At 56.0% G+C, this 15,263-nt stretch overlaps 1 protein-coding gene across 3 annotated transcripts in view; it reads left to right on the top strand.

Annotated features, from left to right (window-relative positions):
* The window catches only part of MDGA1 (MAM domain containing glycosylphosphatidylinositol anchor 1), a 64,234-nt gene that overhangs the window by 42,726 nt on the left and 6,245 nt on the right, over positions 1-15,263 (top strand). For 2 of the 3 annotated variants that reach the window (XM_038553938.1, XM_038553936.1), the window contains exons 7-14: positions 631-960; positions 3,336-3,632; positions 4,497-4,778; positions 6,472-6,623; positions 7,446-7,623; positions 7,879-7,902; positions 8,927-9,079; positions 10,992-11,126. In XM_038553938.1, the coding sequence (XP_038409866.1) occupies positions 631-960; positions 3,336-3,632; positions 4,497-4,778; positions 6,472-6,623; positions 7,446-7,623; positions 7,879-7,902; positions 8,927-9,079; positions 10,992-11,126 (1,551 nt within the window). The remainder of the gene's footprint in view (positions 1-630; positions 961-3,335; positions 3,633-4,496; positions 4,779-6,471; positions 6,624-7,445; positions 7,624-7,878; positions 7,903-8,926; positions 9,080-10,991; positions 11,127-15,263) is intronic. The other variant, XM_038553937.1, reaches the window with a different exon arrangement.

Genomic DNA, 15,263 nt, shown 5'->3' with positions numbered 1-15,263 from the left:
TAAAAATCACACAAACTTGTTGAGAAGAAGCAAACAGTACAAAAAGATGAAATGTGCAAATTAAAATTTCCCCTCAGCCCCACTCTCTAGATAGAAGCACTATCACATTCTGGTGCATCTTTCCAAAATGTGTACTTTGCATATTCAAGGTTTAAAACAAGAATAAAAATAAAGCAGTGCAGCTGTTAAGAGCACAGGCTGAGTCTGAATTCAAGGTTGGCTACTTTGGGCAAGTTACTTAAACTGTCTGAGCCTCAGTTCTCTCCTTTGTAAAACGGGGACAGCAAAGTGCCTCACTCGAAGATTGTGGGATGGGTGAGATGAGTAAACCCATGTAAAGTGCTTGGAACAGTGCCTCTCACGTAGTGGGTGTTCAGTCAACAGTGGCTGTAACAATGACTAAACCCACTTTTCTACAGCCAGCTTTTTTGAACTTTTAAAAATCCATCTAAGTAAGCAGAGCAATTTCCAAGCAAAGCAATGGTTTCTCTTGGGGGTGGGGTAGGGTGGTAGCCCCCAATCTCCAGGAAGGTCAGTTCAAGAAGAGAAGCTGGGTTGGGATGGAGGTAGGACACAGACCCTTGGCTTTTGGCCAGTCCTAGCCACCCTTCCCTCCCCATCCACCTATAGCCATGAAGAATGCTACATTCCAGATCACCCCAGATGTGATCAAAGAGAGTGAGAACATACAGTTGGGCCAGGACCTGAAGCTGTCATGCCATGTGGATGCAGTGCCCCAAGAGAAGGTGACTTACCAGTGGTTCAAGAATGGCAAGCCAGCACGCATGTCTAAGAGGCTGCTGGTGACCCGAAATGACCCTGAATTGCCTGCCGTCACGAGCAGCCTAGAGCTCATTGACCTGCACTTCAGCGACTATGGCACCTACCTGTGCGTGGCTTCCTTCCCAGGGGCACCAGTGCCTGACCTGAGCGTCGAAGTCAACATCTCCTCTGAGACAGGTGGGCAGCCAAATAAGTGGCGTGGGTGTGTGTGTGAGGGATCTGGAGAGGCCCACAGAGAGAAGGTGGGCACAGAAGCTTGGGGAAAGGAGGCCAGAGTGAGGGGAGCACCGTTTGTGTTTACTTGGTGTTCTGCACACATTTATTAAGCACCTGTTAAATGTCAGGCATTGTGGTAGGCTCTGGGGCAGAGGGGTGGGCAAAATAAGCTCTGCTGGCATGGAACGAAGCAGGAAGGCAAACATTTTTCACATAGTCTCACAAATAAATATATCACTGCAAACTTTGATACACAAGAGTCAGGAAAGAGTCTCCTAAGATAGAATGTTTGATCTGAGATCTGAAGGAGGGGCGGGATTTTGCAAGGTGGAAGAGAGCAAGGGAGGCCAAAGAATCAGCACATGCAAGGGCCGAGGTAGGTAAGCACGTGGGCCATCTAGAGCCCTGATGGAAGGAAAGTGCAGCTGGAAAAATGGAGTGAGATGGAAGAGAGCAGAGGGGTCAGCGGGGGCCAGATTATGCAGGGACTTGGGTCTTTATTCCAATAATAATAAATAACAATGAAATAATGACTAACATTTATTGAGTGCTTACTCTGTGTTCTGATGATTTCATATTTCTCTCATTCACCTTCATGGTTTACCTTATGAGATAGTTTATCACCAGTTTTTAAAGATGAAGAAACAGGCTCAGAGAGTTTAAGAAACTCACCTAAGTTAACAAACAAGTGGTGGAGCCTGGTATTCAAACCCAGGCAGTCTGACTTTAGAGCCACCCCTGAAGGGTTTATATTTTAAGAATGACAGGAGTTTGGAGAGGAGGATTTTGGAGAGAGTCTCTCGAATCTCATCTCCAGCCCCTAGCCCCTTGCACTAAGGAGCTGGCTGACTTTGACTAAGCCTCTTTAACTCTCTGGGCCTCAGTTTCTCCTCCGTGAGACACTGAACCAGATGGCTTCGGAGGCTCCTTCCATCCTAACTTCTACACAGGGAGAAGACTTTGCATCTAGGGAGTGTGTCCCTCACAAGTGGATCCCATAGCTGGGACACAGGATAGGAGAGGGAAGATGAGTCTGGGGAGTGGCAGAGGCTGGAGCACGAGGGTCTTGTTTGCGGAGCCAAGGATCTGGAGCTTTAACCGGAAGGCAGGGCAGCTTCAAAGGAAGGACAGCCCTTTAGCCTATGGGGGCACAGGAGGGTTGGGAGCTGGGATGTTTTAGAACCAGAGAAATCAACAGGGCACAGGGCCATTTCCTCTATTTGGCTCATTAGCCTGATGCCTAGGGCATGGAAGCTTTTTAAGGGCCTATAGAAATAATTTAGCCCTGGAAAAATAAATTAATTGGCTCCAAAAATACAAAGAGAAAACTGTAAAATTAAAACCAATACATGTATAAATGTTTATAGAGTATGAATTATTCTAACTGGATAACTGGACCTCAGCTTGCCTTGCAGAGTTATTTACAGTTTATATTTAATGTAGGACATTTTAATTTGTTTGATGAGATGTGGGATGGGACCCATGGAAGTCTTTAAAAGACCCTCCAGTTGGGCGATGTGTTGGGTTGAATTAGGTTTGTCTGTGTATAACAGAAAATCCCAAAATACTACTAGTGACTTAAATGAGCTAAATGTATGTTTCTTTTTCTCATAAAAGTGAGCAGTCCAGGCTGGAATAATGGCTCCGTTCCACCAAGTCCTCAGGGTCCCAGGCTCCATCTTGTCTCGCTCTTCCGTTAACCTTAACCGTAGTGTGTGCCACCTTGTCCACAATGGCAGTTCCAGGGGCAGCCATCAATCTGCATTCCAGCCTGCAGGAGGGAGGAGGAGAGGAGGGCCATAGCGTCTCCTTTTAAAGACCTTTATTTCCTGTCACATCCCATTGGCCAGAATTTACGTAGCCGTAGCCAGCCGTAAGGCAGGGTGGTTATTCCCACTGTGGACCGTGCTGAACTCCAGATATTCTATTACTTTGGAAGAAAGGCTAAAGATGTTGGTGGACAGACTATTGATCTGTGATCACACTCCAGAACACAAGATGGAAGCTTTAACTCTATGGGATCCAGTGGGCAGGAGAGAGGGAGTTGAGGGAAGAGGTCATTTCGTAGAACTGTTTAAAAGGTGGAACTCCCTTTGTTGGGCTAAAGGGAAAGAAGGCATAGGCCAGGACGACCTCAGGTCTCTTTCTGAGTTGGGAGACCCTGAGATAGAGACCCCAGGAGGTGGAGAGACCTGGGGGAGGTGCGTTGTGTTTTGGGGACCCTGAGGGATCCTTTGGGACACCTGGGATGGGAAGCCTAGGGCAAGGGCAGCAGAAGCCCCAAAGCTGGGGCCGGCGGGGAGCTCTAACCCTGCCCCTGCGCCTCCCCACCGCAGTGCCTCCCACCATCAGCGTGCCCAAGGGCAGGGCCGTGGTGACCGTGCGGGAGGGCTCGCCCGCCGAGCTGCAGTGTGAGGTCCGAGGCAAGCCGCGGCCGCCGGTGCTCTGGTCCCGCGTGGACAAGGAGGCTGCGATGCTGCCTTCGGGGCTGCCCCTGGAGGAGACCCCCGACGGGAAGCTGCGGCTGGAGCACGTGAGCCGCGACATGAGCGGGACCTACCGCTGCCAGACGGCTCGGTATAATGGCTTCAACGTGCGCCCTCGCGAGGCCCAGGTGCAGCTGAACGTGCAGTGTGAGTCTCATCGCCCCACCTGGGACTTCTGAGCTGTCCCTCCCGGTTCTCAGCCTCACCTGCCCCCTCTTCGCCCCTTCGCTCCCGGCCAACCAACCCTCCTCCCTCCCCGCACTGCTGCTGATAGCCCTAAAACCTTGTCATCCCGCCCCCCGCCCCAGTTCTAGGGGGCGAGGTCTGTGACCCCTGCCACATTTCCACCGTCAAGCGCCGCCCCGCCCCGCCCCCACCATCCTCATTCCCGCGGACCCAGTGAGCAAAGAAATCATTGATTTTGACAGGTAGAAATGGTTAGTTTGAAAGACCTTCAAGGGAACACGTCGTGTCTGATGGTAGAACGATGAGAGTGATGAGTTAACTGACCTCGTGCCAAGCACTGTTCAGAAAGCATCTTAATGCATGACCTCCTTTAACCCTTCGCAGCCCTATAGGTAGACTCTGTTATTCCCTTATTATTACAAATAGAGAAACCGAGTCACAGGATAAGTAACTTGCCTAAGGCCTCACCAGCTAGTTTGAGGTAGGGCTGGGATTTGAACCCAAGGCGTCTAGCTCCGCGGATCGTGCTCTGAACCCTGATGCTACACTGCTTTTCACTACGGGGCGGCGGGGGAGGGGGGGGAGGGGAGGGTGTGGGGACGGTTTGAGGCGAGACCGGAGGCCCAGCATGGGAAGCCTGGCTGGAGGAATCGGCCGGGAGGGGTGGGTATCTGCCGGTCACGGAGGTATGAGCGTGGCTATTGAATCCTCGGAGATCTCTGCAGGCTGGGGGTGCGGGAGCCGGGTCGGGCGCGTCGCCTCGGACGGGCCGGTCCTCAAAGCCCACGCGGCCCCGCTGACCGCCGCCCCCGCCCCCGCCCCCAGTCCCGCCCGAGGTGGAGCCCAGCTCCCAGGACGTGCGCCAGGCGCTGGGCCGGCCCGTGCTGCTGCGCTGCTCGCTGCTGCGGGGCAGCCCCCAGCGCATCGCCGCGGCCGTGTGGCGCTTCAAAGGGCAGCTGCTGCCCCCGCCGCCCGCTGTCCCCGCCGCCGAGGCCCCCGACCACTCGGAACTGCGCCTGGACGCCGTCACCCGCGACAGCAGCGGCAGCTACGAGTGCAGCATCTCCAACGACGTGGGCTCGGCTACCTGCCTCTTTCAGGTCTCGGGTGAGCGTCCAGTGGGTCCCGCGCGACCGCGCCCACCTGGGCCAGGCTCCGCCCCCAGCCCCGCCCACGGCCGGCCTGGCCCCGCCCCTTCCAGCCCGCCTGCCCTGGTTTAGGCCCCTGCCTCTCCGAGACCTGCCCCTGCCAGGTCCAAGCCCCGCCTCCGCCGCTCAGACCAAATGAGACGTCTTTTACAGCCTGGTCCCCTCTAGGCGGGCTACACCCCTTCGCTCGCGCCCACTCCGTGTAGACCTTGTCTTCTCAAGGCCGCTTATACGTGCCCGAGGTCCTGCCCATTTTAGCTCAGCCTCCTTCCCCTTGGCCTCGGACTGCCCTGCCTCTTTCAAACCCCTGCTTCACCCCTGCTTCCCCGGACTTAGGCTTCGCCCCTTTAGCCCCGCGAGCGCCAGGTGTGGGCCCTTCCCATTCACACCTCACCTAGGCCCCAACTACAAGGCCTAGGCTCTAGCCCTTGCAGCTTCAGTCCATCCCGAAGCTCTCCGTTTCCTTCTTCCTCCGTAGCAGGTGCACTCCAGCCCCGCCCACACCAGGTTCAAGACCGCCCACTCAAGCCCTGCCCCACCCCCTCCATCTCAGCCGGCATATTTCAAGCCCCTCCTCTTTCGTCCTTGGCCCCAGAGGCTACGGATGGAGGACCCCCTCTTTTCCTGACTTGCAGGCCCAATGTGAGGGGCCTGAGCTGTAGCTAAGAGGAGCGAAGAGGACCCTGGGCTCAACAGCTTCTCTGGAACGCCGTGGCTGGCTCTGGGCCAGCCAGCATACCTTTCCTGAGCTGTCACTCCAGGCCCCTTGGTGCCCAGAAATCCCCCATCTCATCATCAAGTCATTCCCGGGTGGGCTATTAGGGGCTGCAGGCGGGCATGGGTGAGTCCGGAAGGGGTGGAGGTCATGGTGAGGGCTGAGGGGAACTCCTAGGGGCCAAGGGGGTTGCTGATCCCTTCTCTTCCCCCTTCATTGAGGGGAGAGCTGGTTCCCTATCGGAGCTGGTGGCAGCGCCCCTGGAGGAGAGCCCCAGGTGTGCCTGTCCCCATCTACTGCACCTGCAGCTCTCCCAACAACCCCCGACTGACAGGGTGCCCTTTTAGCTCTTGTTTGGATCTCCTCACTCAGAAGCAGGGGGCCAGGACCACAGGTCACTCCCCAGCCCTTCCCCACCCCACCCAGCCCTGCAGCCAGAGGCCCCTGTGACATTTCCCACCTCCTTCCCCCCTCCCCTGTTCTCCCACACTTTCCCTGTCTCCCCACCTTTTTGCCTCCCTATCTCTCTCCTTTCTCTTCCTTCTTCCTCCATGTCCTTGACCCTTCTTTGCGTCTTTTTCCCCATCCTCTTTCCTGTGTCCTTTCTAATATTCCTCCTCCTCTGTCTTCCCAAATTTTTCTTCCCTCTGGCTTTTCCTCTGCCTTTCCTCTCTATCCTCACAAATACCACGTCTTGGAATTCCCAATCTTCCTTTTCTCCACGTCCTCCTCCCCTCCTACTCCACCCTCATTCCCCCATTCTCCTCCTCTCCCACCATCTCCTCTCTTCACCATATGCCCTTTCTCTTTGTCTCTCCATACTGTGTCTCTGTTCCTTGACATCCTCTTCTGTCGCCCTCTCCCGTGCCTCCTCTCTCTGTGTCTGTCCCCATCCCCCACCCTTCATGGCCCCACGCCCCCCTCCCCGTCCTCTCAGCCAAAGCCTACAGCCCGGAGTTTTACTTCGACACCCCCAACCCCACCCGCAGCCACAAGCTGTCCAAGAACTACTCCTATGTGCTGCAGTGGACACAGAGGGAGCCCGATGCTGTCGACCCCCTGCTCAACTACAGACTCAGTGTCCGCCAGGTGGGCCAAGGGGGACAGGGGCCCAGGTGCAGGCTGACCCTCGGAATGTCTGTCAAGCCATGGGAAGGGGTTGGAGGCAGGGCTTGAGCACACTGACCCCCTTAGAGACCACTCTCCAGAGCCGGAGAGAAAGTGTTCTGGACATAGCAGCAGAAGCCGGGAGGTTCTAGGGACCTGTCCCTTCTGGCCCCATGCTCTGGGGAAGGGGGCGGAGTCCACTCTGCTCACAAAACATAGAATCTACTTGTGTGTCAGGAGCTTAAGGTGGGGGTAGGGGGGGAGTCTCATCCACAGGGTCTCTGGAATGCGAGGCCAGGGCTATGCTGGTCTTGTGTCCAATCTAACTCCCTGTGGTTCTGTCCAAGGGGCAGTAGGTGTGGAGGGTAAAAGTGTGGCTCTGGAGCAGACTGCCTAGGCTAGAATCCAGGTCTGTGTGAGCTACGGCAAACTACATCTGCTTGGCCTCAGTTTCTTTGATCTGTAAAATGGGAGTCATTTTATAATGTTCCACCTCATAGGATTGTTATTTGAGGATCAAATGAGTTAATAATGGCAGATCACTTTGAGCAGCAGCCAGCACATATTCGGTGTTCGATACGCACTGCTGTCACTTATTAAGACAGCCCTAGGAGGCAGGCATGGTAGGGGTGATTGCCCTAGCTCACAGATGGGGAAACTGAGGGGCAGATTTCCTAGTCCTTTATTCTTCCTGCTCCCTGATACTGCCCCGCACCGCACCCTCCGAGCTGTGCCAGGGCCCCGGGCTGGTGGCTGGTGGAGGGTGTGGCCTGCTGGGCATCTGGGACCGCCCTGTATCCGCAGCTGAATCAGCACAGCGCCATGGTGAAGGCCATCCCGGTGCGGCGCGTGGAGAAGGGGCAGCTGCTGGAGTACGTCCTGACCGACCTCCGTGTGCCCCACAGCTACGAGGTCCGCCTCACGCCCTACACCACCTTCGGGGCTGGTGACATGGCCTCCCGCATCATCCACTACACAGAGCGTAGGTGGTGGGGGCGGGTGGGGGGAGGGGGGCTCACTTCCTACCCAGGAGACCCCTCCAACCTCCCCACAGGGTTCCAGAACTTGGGGCTCCCCAATGTGCAGTGTCCTACTTTACCACAGCCGGCTAGGCCCCTCTGGTCCCCAAGCCTGGTTTCCGGAGCCCTGTCCCCTGGTCCCAACCCAAGCCTGGGCACCCTGTGTATGGTCCCACACTTTGTCTGTTCTGACTTACTTTTCCTGCTTGCTTTCTCAGCCATCAACTCTCCCAACCTGTCAGGTGAGACACCTCCCTCCCACTTCCCCTTCCCTCTGGGGACACAAAGACTCCCTGGGGGTGGGGAGGACCCCCCCAGAGATACCCAGAGAGAAAATGGCATGGAAGCTCACAGCTGGAAAGAAAATCCAAAGGCAGCAGAATTAGGCCTGGAGATGTGTGCATCCAAGATTTATTCTGGGGCTTAAAAGGGGGGCAGAGGTGGGGGGCATCTGTAACTCAGGGCCTTTCCTCTTGAGTTGGCACCCTGATCCTGTCCCTAAAATCAGCATCCCTAAAAGAAAAATAGAGAGACCAGACTAGTCCACATCCCCTGCTCTCTGCGGCAGGGGTCCTTAATCTGAGATCCATGAGGCCCTCTCTGCCCCAGGGGCTCTGTGTATAGAATTCAGGGAGTCCATCAACGTGGAACATGGAAGGGCGCACATCTTCATCTTCCCCTAACTTCTAGAAGTTAAACATCTCCTTCAGTGACGAATGTAGGCAGCAGACCACAGTAGTGTCACTACCTGTGACTTTGTCATCAGGACCAACCTGAGGTTTGCACATCACCTGAAAATTGTTGCAGCCATTCCTAAATATCACCTACGTTCATCAGGACTTCGAAGTCACCATGATTATTAGAGCTAACACTAGATCCTGTTATTTAATTAAATAATAAGGAAGCCCTCATATTATTATATCACAAATGTGTTTTTTAAATATTTTGACAGCTGTATCTCAATATAATTGATTTCCTTTGTGACCTTATGTATTTCATTTTATGCATCTAAAATTATTTTTCTGAGATGGTGTCCTTAGACTTCACTAGACATCAGGTGTCTGTGGTGCACAAAGGTTAGGAAGTCCTGTTCTAGGAACAAACTTGTCAGGGGCCCCGTTGCCTGGTCTCTCAAGCCCTGAGATCCAAGGCCCACTGCTCAGATGCACAGTACTTGCCCTGGGGTGGCCAGGGAGGGCGGAGCTGGACCAGGGGCCTGAGGAGCCTGACCCTCTTTGTCTCCTCCCCACCCCTGCCCCAACGCAGACAACACCTGCCATTTTGAAGATGAGAAAATCTGTGGCTACACCCAGGACCTGACCGACAACTTTGACTGGACACGTCAGAATGCCCTCACGCAGAATCCCAAGCGCTCCCCCAACACTGGTCCCCCCACTGACATCAGCGGCACCCCTGAGGGTGAGGACATGGCCTGCTGCAAGGATAGCTTCAGGGAGGGGCCTAGCATCAGGGAGCCCCAGTGTGAGGGGAGACACAGCCCTGCCCCCAGGGAGCCCCAGTGTGAGGGAGACACAGCCCTGCCCCCAGGGAGCCCCAGTCTGAGGGGAGACACAGTCCTGCCCTCAGGGAGCCCCATTCTGAGGGGAGACACAGCCCTGCCCTCAGGGAGCCCCAGTCTGAGGGAGACACAGCCCTGCCCCCAGGGAGCCCCAGTCTGAGGGAGACACAGCCCTGCCCCCAGGGAGCCCCAGTCTGAGGGGAGACACAGTCCTGCCCTCAGGGAGCCCCATTCTGAGGGGAGACACAGCCCTGCCCTCAGGGAGCCCCAGTCTGAGGGAGACACAGCCCTGCCCCCAGGGAGCCCCAGTCTGAGGGGAGACACAGTCCTGCCCTCAGGGAGCCCCATTCTGAGGGGAGACACAGCCCTGCCCTCAGGGAGCCCCAGTCTGAGGGAGACACAGCCCTGCCCTCAGGGAGCCCCAGTCTGAGGGAGACACAGCCCTGCCCCCAGGGAGCCCCAGTCTGAGGGAGACACAGCCCTGCCCCCAGGGAGCCCCAGTCTGAGGGAGACACAACCCTGCCCCCAGGGAGCCCCAGTCTGAGGGGAGACACAGCCCTGCCCTCAGGGAGCCCCAGTCTGAGGGAGACACAGCCCGCCCCCAGGGAGCCCCAGTCTGAGGGAGACACAGCCCTGCCCCCAGGGAGCCCCAGTGTGAGGGGAGACACAGCCCTGCCCCCAGGGAGCCCCAGTGTGAGGGAGACACAGCCCTGCCCCCAGGGAGCCCCAGTCTGAGGGGAGACACAGTCCTGCCCTCAGGGAGCCCCATTCTGAGGGGAGACACAGCCCTGCCCTCAGGGAGCCCCAGTCTGAGGGAGACACAGCCCTGCCCCCAGGGAGCCCCAGTCTGAGGGAGACACAGCCCTGCCCCCAGGGAGCCCCAGTCTGAGGGGAGACACAGTCCTGCCCTCAGGGAGCCCCATTCTGAGGGGAGACACAGCCCTGCCCTCAGGGAGCCCCAGTCTGAGGGAGACACAGCCCTGCCCTCAGGGAGCCCCAGTCTGAGGGAGACACAGCCCTGCCCCCAGGGAGCCCCAGTCTGAGGGAGACACAGCCCTGCCCCCAGGGAGCCCCAGTCTGAGGGAGACACAACCCTGCCCCCAGGGAGCCCCAGTCTGAGGGGAGACACAGCCCTGCCCTCAGGGAGCCCCAGTCTGAGGGAGACACAGCCCGCCCCCAGGGAGCCCCAGTCTGAGGGAGACACAGCCCTGCCCCCAGGGAGCCCCAGTGTGAGGGGAGACACAGCCCTGCCCTCAGGGAGCCCCAGTGTGAGGGGAGACACAGCCCTGCCCCCAGGGAGCCCCAGTCTGAGGGAGACACAACCCTGCCCCCAGGGAGCCCCAGTCTGAGGGGAGACACAGCCCTGCCCTCAGGGAGCCCCAGTCTGAGGGAGACACAGCCCTGCCCTCGGGGAGCCCCAGTGTGAGGGAGACACAGCCCTGCCCTCAGGGAGCCCCAGTCTGAGGGGAGACACAGCCCTGCCCTCAGGGAGCCCCAGTCTGAGGGAGACACAGCCCTGCCCTCGGGGAGCCCCAGTGTGAGGGGAGACACAGCCCTGCCCTCAGGGAGCCCCAGTGTGAGGGGAGACACAGCCCTGCCCCCAGGGAGCCCCAGTCTGAGGGGGAGACATAATTCTGTTGTCATGGGGATCCCGAAGAAGAGAAGCTGTGGTAGAGCTGGGAACTCCTGGCCTAGGCAGGGAGATGGAGGCACCTGGGGTCAGATGAAGTTAAGGCAGCAGAGGAATCAGATGGCAATAGGCCTGTGCGGGGTGAGAGGGGGGCTCTTGGTACATCTCTCCCTCCCCAACAGGCTACTACATGTTCATTGAGACATCAAGGCCCCGGGAGCTGGGGGACCGAGCCCGTTTGGTGAGTCCCTTGTACAATGCCAGCGCTAAGTTCTACTGCGTCTCCTTTTTCTACCACATGTACGGGAAGCACATCGGTGAGTTGGGGGACCAGACAGTCTGCCCAAGTATTGTCAGGGCTGGGAGGAGAGAGGGAGGCCACGGGAGGCTGGGCCCTGGCCGGTGAGAAGCCTGGGCTTCCCGACTTGGCTGGATCACACATCCTTGGAGGGGGTGTGGGCAGTATCTGGGCGAGGGAGGAAGCCAGAGCCAGCTTCTCTGAGGTTTTGAAATGATGAAGCCTTCCTGGGTCTGCAGAGAAAATGGCTCTAGCAGGACAAGATGGAAGCCTTGGAGGAGAGGGCGAAAACAGCCAAGAGGGTGCCCATGTTGAGCACCTGCCAGGTGCCAGGTGACATCCTGAGCGCTCTGCACCTGTAATCTCATTATCTCTCACATGCATCAGGGGAGGGAAGTGTCACCATGTATATCAGAGAGGTTAAGCATTTTCCCCAAGATCACACAGCAGCCCAAGTTGTCTGACCCTCCCAAGCCCTAAACACAGGGTTGGGAGGGTGCTGCTTGGTGAGCAGTGAGGGGAAGTCCTGCTTCCTAAGTGTGGGCATCCCTTTGCCCTTTGGGAACAGATGGCAGGAGAGTTGCATTAATCAATGAACTCGTCATTCAGCCATGCCTTCCAGAGCTTCTGCTCTGTGCCAGGCACCAGGTGCTGCAATAAACAGGGCAGAGCAGTTCCCTGTCTTCCTCTCACCTACAGTCAAGTGAGAGAGACAGATTTTTTTTTTTTTTTTGAGAGACAGATTTTAAACAGCTAATTGCACCAGATAAGATTGAGTGACCTTTGTGACACGTGTCTACAGCAGGACAGAAGCCAAGACAGCTAGTAACAGGGACGAACGCTGGGGGCTTGGTTATGGGAGACTCTGCTGAGGAAGTAACAAGGTTTTACATTTTTTATTTATTTCTTTGTTTATTTCTTTATGGGACAGGCCATGGGTCGAAAGGCACAAAAGGCACATGATGAGAGTCCCCCTCCCATCCCACACCTCCTGCCAGCTAGAGCCCTTCCCCAAAGGCAACCACGGCACTAGATTTGGGAGCAAGTTTCCAGAAACACTATGCATATGGAAGCCAGTACATGTATATTCTATTTGGTCCCATCCCATTTTACACACGCTGTTCGTGTCTTGCCTCTAAACTGTACATCTTGGCGATCCTGACTTACCAGGCCACAGGAAGCTGCATTGTTTTCCTCAGCTGCATGATAGAGGAAGTGACATTAGGCAAGAGTAGACCTAATGGCTCTTTGGGAACAAGTCTCCACTGCTCAAGTCGTGGGTCAGGCTGAACTCATGAACCAGGATGGGGATGGGATGGAAAGTTCTGCATCTACTCGGCCTTCCAGACCATCCACCCAGACCATCGCACCTGCAGCTGGGTCTCTGGCCCTGGTGAAAAGGTTCCTGTGGAGCTGGTGGGTTGGGCGACCAGGACGGCCCTGCCCTAGCCCAGGCCAGTCATTTCCATTTGGCTTCCCCACCTAGGGCAACCAATTCAAACCGGTTCCGGTTTGCCTTTACCTTTCCCAGTTGTAACACTAAAAGTCCCACATCCCAGGCAAACCAGAACAGTTGGTCACTTTATCCTCAGCTCCAGAGGGGCCCTGGGGACCCAGCTGCCACGAGGAGGGCCCCAGAAAGGCCTTAGGAGCTGGGATATCTGGGGACTTGAGAGCAGAGAGAGCCCTGAGGAAGCAGTCCGTGCTCCAGAGCTTGCGCAGCCTTCCCTAGCAAGTAAGCAAACACCAGGCACTGAAAGCTTCCCAGAAGCAGATTTGAATTGGACCCGAGGAAGACCCTGTGAGCATCATCAGCTCTGGACAGGACGGCTTTCCAGCAGGGATGCTGCGGAGGGGCCCCGCGTCCCATGTCATGTTACTCCCCTGCTCTGCCCCCTTCATCACCGTCTTCTCTAGGCCTCCAGTGTCTGGTCCCTGCCTCCTTCTAGGACCACATTTTCTGCCGCTTGCCCCTTGGCTCCTGCTCAGCTCGAGAGCACACTGGTCTCCTTGCTTTTCTTGAAATACTTGAAGTGGGTTCCTGCCTTAGAGGACTTTGCTCTTGATGTTTCTTGGCCTGGAACATTCTTCCCCCTCCCCTCATTCAGGTCTCCTCAGAGAGGTCCCTGACAGCCCCATCTAAAATACCTCTTCATTCTTTTCCCTGCATTATTATCTTTATAATGCTTGTCACCAATAGAAGGTAAGCTCCAGGAGGGCAGGGGTCTTTGCCGTATTTCCTGACATACCTCTAGTGTCCAGAGCAGTGCCTGGCACATAGCGGTGCTCAATTATTTGAACGGATGATTGGTAAGGAGATCTAAGGCTCATGAACCCCAAAGTAACTTCTAACCATGAGGTTCTCTGAAAGTCCTTTTTCTGTTGTGAGGACCGTCGCAAACAGTTCTTCATTCAGCATTTAATTATTGAGAACCAATAACAATTTGCTACAGACCTTCCCTCAAAATGTCAAATGAGGGGGAGAAGATGTGAATACCATGAACTGTCCCACCACAGAGCAGAGAATGGTCTGAGCCTGGAGGGTGCCGTGTCAGGACTCGGGGTTCACAGGAAGCATATGGAGGACTCCCAACTTAAGCCATAGGAAGACTTCTTGGGAATGATGACGTTTCCAAGAGGCCTCGAATCACAAGAAGGTTTTGGCAAGGGGAATGTGGTTGAGGTGGGGAGGGAGTCTCAAACAGTGGGGAAAGCCCAGAGGCTGGAAAGCTGGAGTGTGTGTCCAGGCTCCAGCATGCAGTTCCCCTTGGCTTTGCAGGGTGGCAAGGAAGGTGGGGGAGAACAGGCCCACCCTTAAGGGAGGTTGGGCCCTGGCCGACCCCTGTGAAAGGCTGTCAGGAAGCCGCTGAGCAGGGGAGATCCTGGAGCTGAGGGGTTACTCAGGGAAGTGAACAGAAATTCAATTTTTGTTTAAGCAGTGAAAAGGAGGGGTTCCCCCATTGGTATTCTTGGGGGAGGGTGGTTGAAGAGGAAGAAAAGATGGGAATTGAGGGAGATAGGAAGTAGGACAAGAGCTCCAGGAGGGGGAAGAGAGAAGATCCCTTTGCGGCCAGTGAGGGGTCTGAAAGGTATCGTGGCTTGGGTTTGCTGTAGCCTGTGCACCTCCCGGCCCACGGGGAGCTGGCTGCAGCCCTCCGACAGGCCCACCTGCTGGGAGGGTCCCCACCCCAGCCTAGCTCTGCTGCTGGGGAAGGGGGTGTTTCCTGCTGCCCTGTTCCCTCCTCTCCCCTCCCCTCCTTGCCCGCCTGGCAGCTCTGGGCACCAGCTGTCCCCAGACCTTGTGTCTTTCCGGCCAACTCCTTTCATCTCAGGCAGGTAACATTTGGTGGCTCTTCCCCATCGGGGGTCTGTCTATCTGGTGTCACAGATGGTGTGGCTTTGTCTATGGCAGTGCCATGGAAATGCCAGCCGCCGGGCGCTAAGATTGATTCCCCTTCCCTCTGAGCCAGGTCTTTCACATCACTGGGGGCTTGAGGTGGGCTGGAATAGCCAGGAAAGGGCATGACATTGACTGGGTGCCCTTAGCCAAGCCATGGTCCCTTATCTCTTTTCCAGAGCCCCCAGCACCTCCAGATTTCCAGGCTCCCATGGCTGTGGGCAAATGAGCTCAGCACCCACAGGCAGATGCCCTCAACATTTCACTTTCGCTGTTTCTTTACCATGGCTATGCAGCACAAATACCAACATCTGTCTTTAAAGCAACTCACCCTTTTTCTCTTAGCTTTGTCCTAAGCATCAATTAGAGAAATCATGAGTTTGAAGGACTAGCTTTATTCATTTCTTAAAACATACATCTAAGTATTAAGCTTTTTAAAAAAGATTTTATTATTCATTTGAGAAAGAGAGGGAGAGAGAGAGATCATGAGCAAGGGGGAAGGGCAGAAGGAGAGGGAGAAGCAGACTCCCCGCTAAGCAGGGAGCCCAGTGCGGACTCGACCCCAGGACCCTGGGATTACGACCTGAGCTGAAGGCAGATGCTTAACTGACGAAGCCGCCCAGGCGCCCTAAGCATTAAAAATTTTAAAGTCCATTGCTGTGCCTCCAGAAATCATCCCATGGCAGGGCTATGCTCTGTGTGCTTTGGGAATTCTGCTCTGTGCTCAGTCACTGGCCCCACTGCCAGGGACCACTCCAC

This window comes from Canis lupus, chromosome 12, assembly GCF_011100685.1.
Source record: "Canis lupus familiaris isolate Mischka breed German Shepherd chromosome 12, alternate assembly UU_Cfam_GSD_1.0, whole genome shotgun sequence".
NCBI lineage: Eukaryota > Metazoa > Chordata > Mammalia > Carnivora > Canidae > Canis > Canis lupus.
This window is presented reverse-complemented; position numbering and strand designations above follow the sequence as displayed.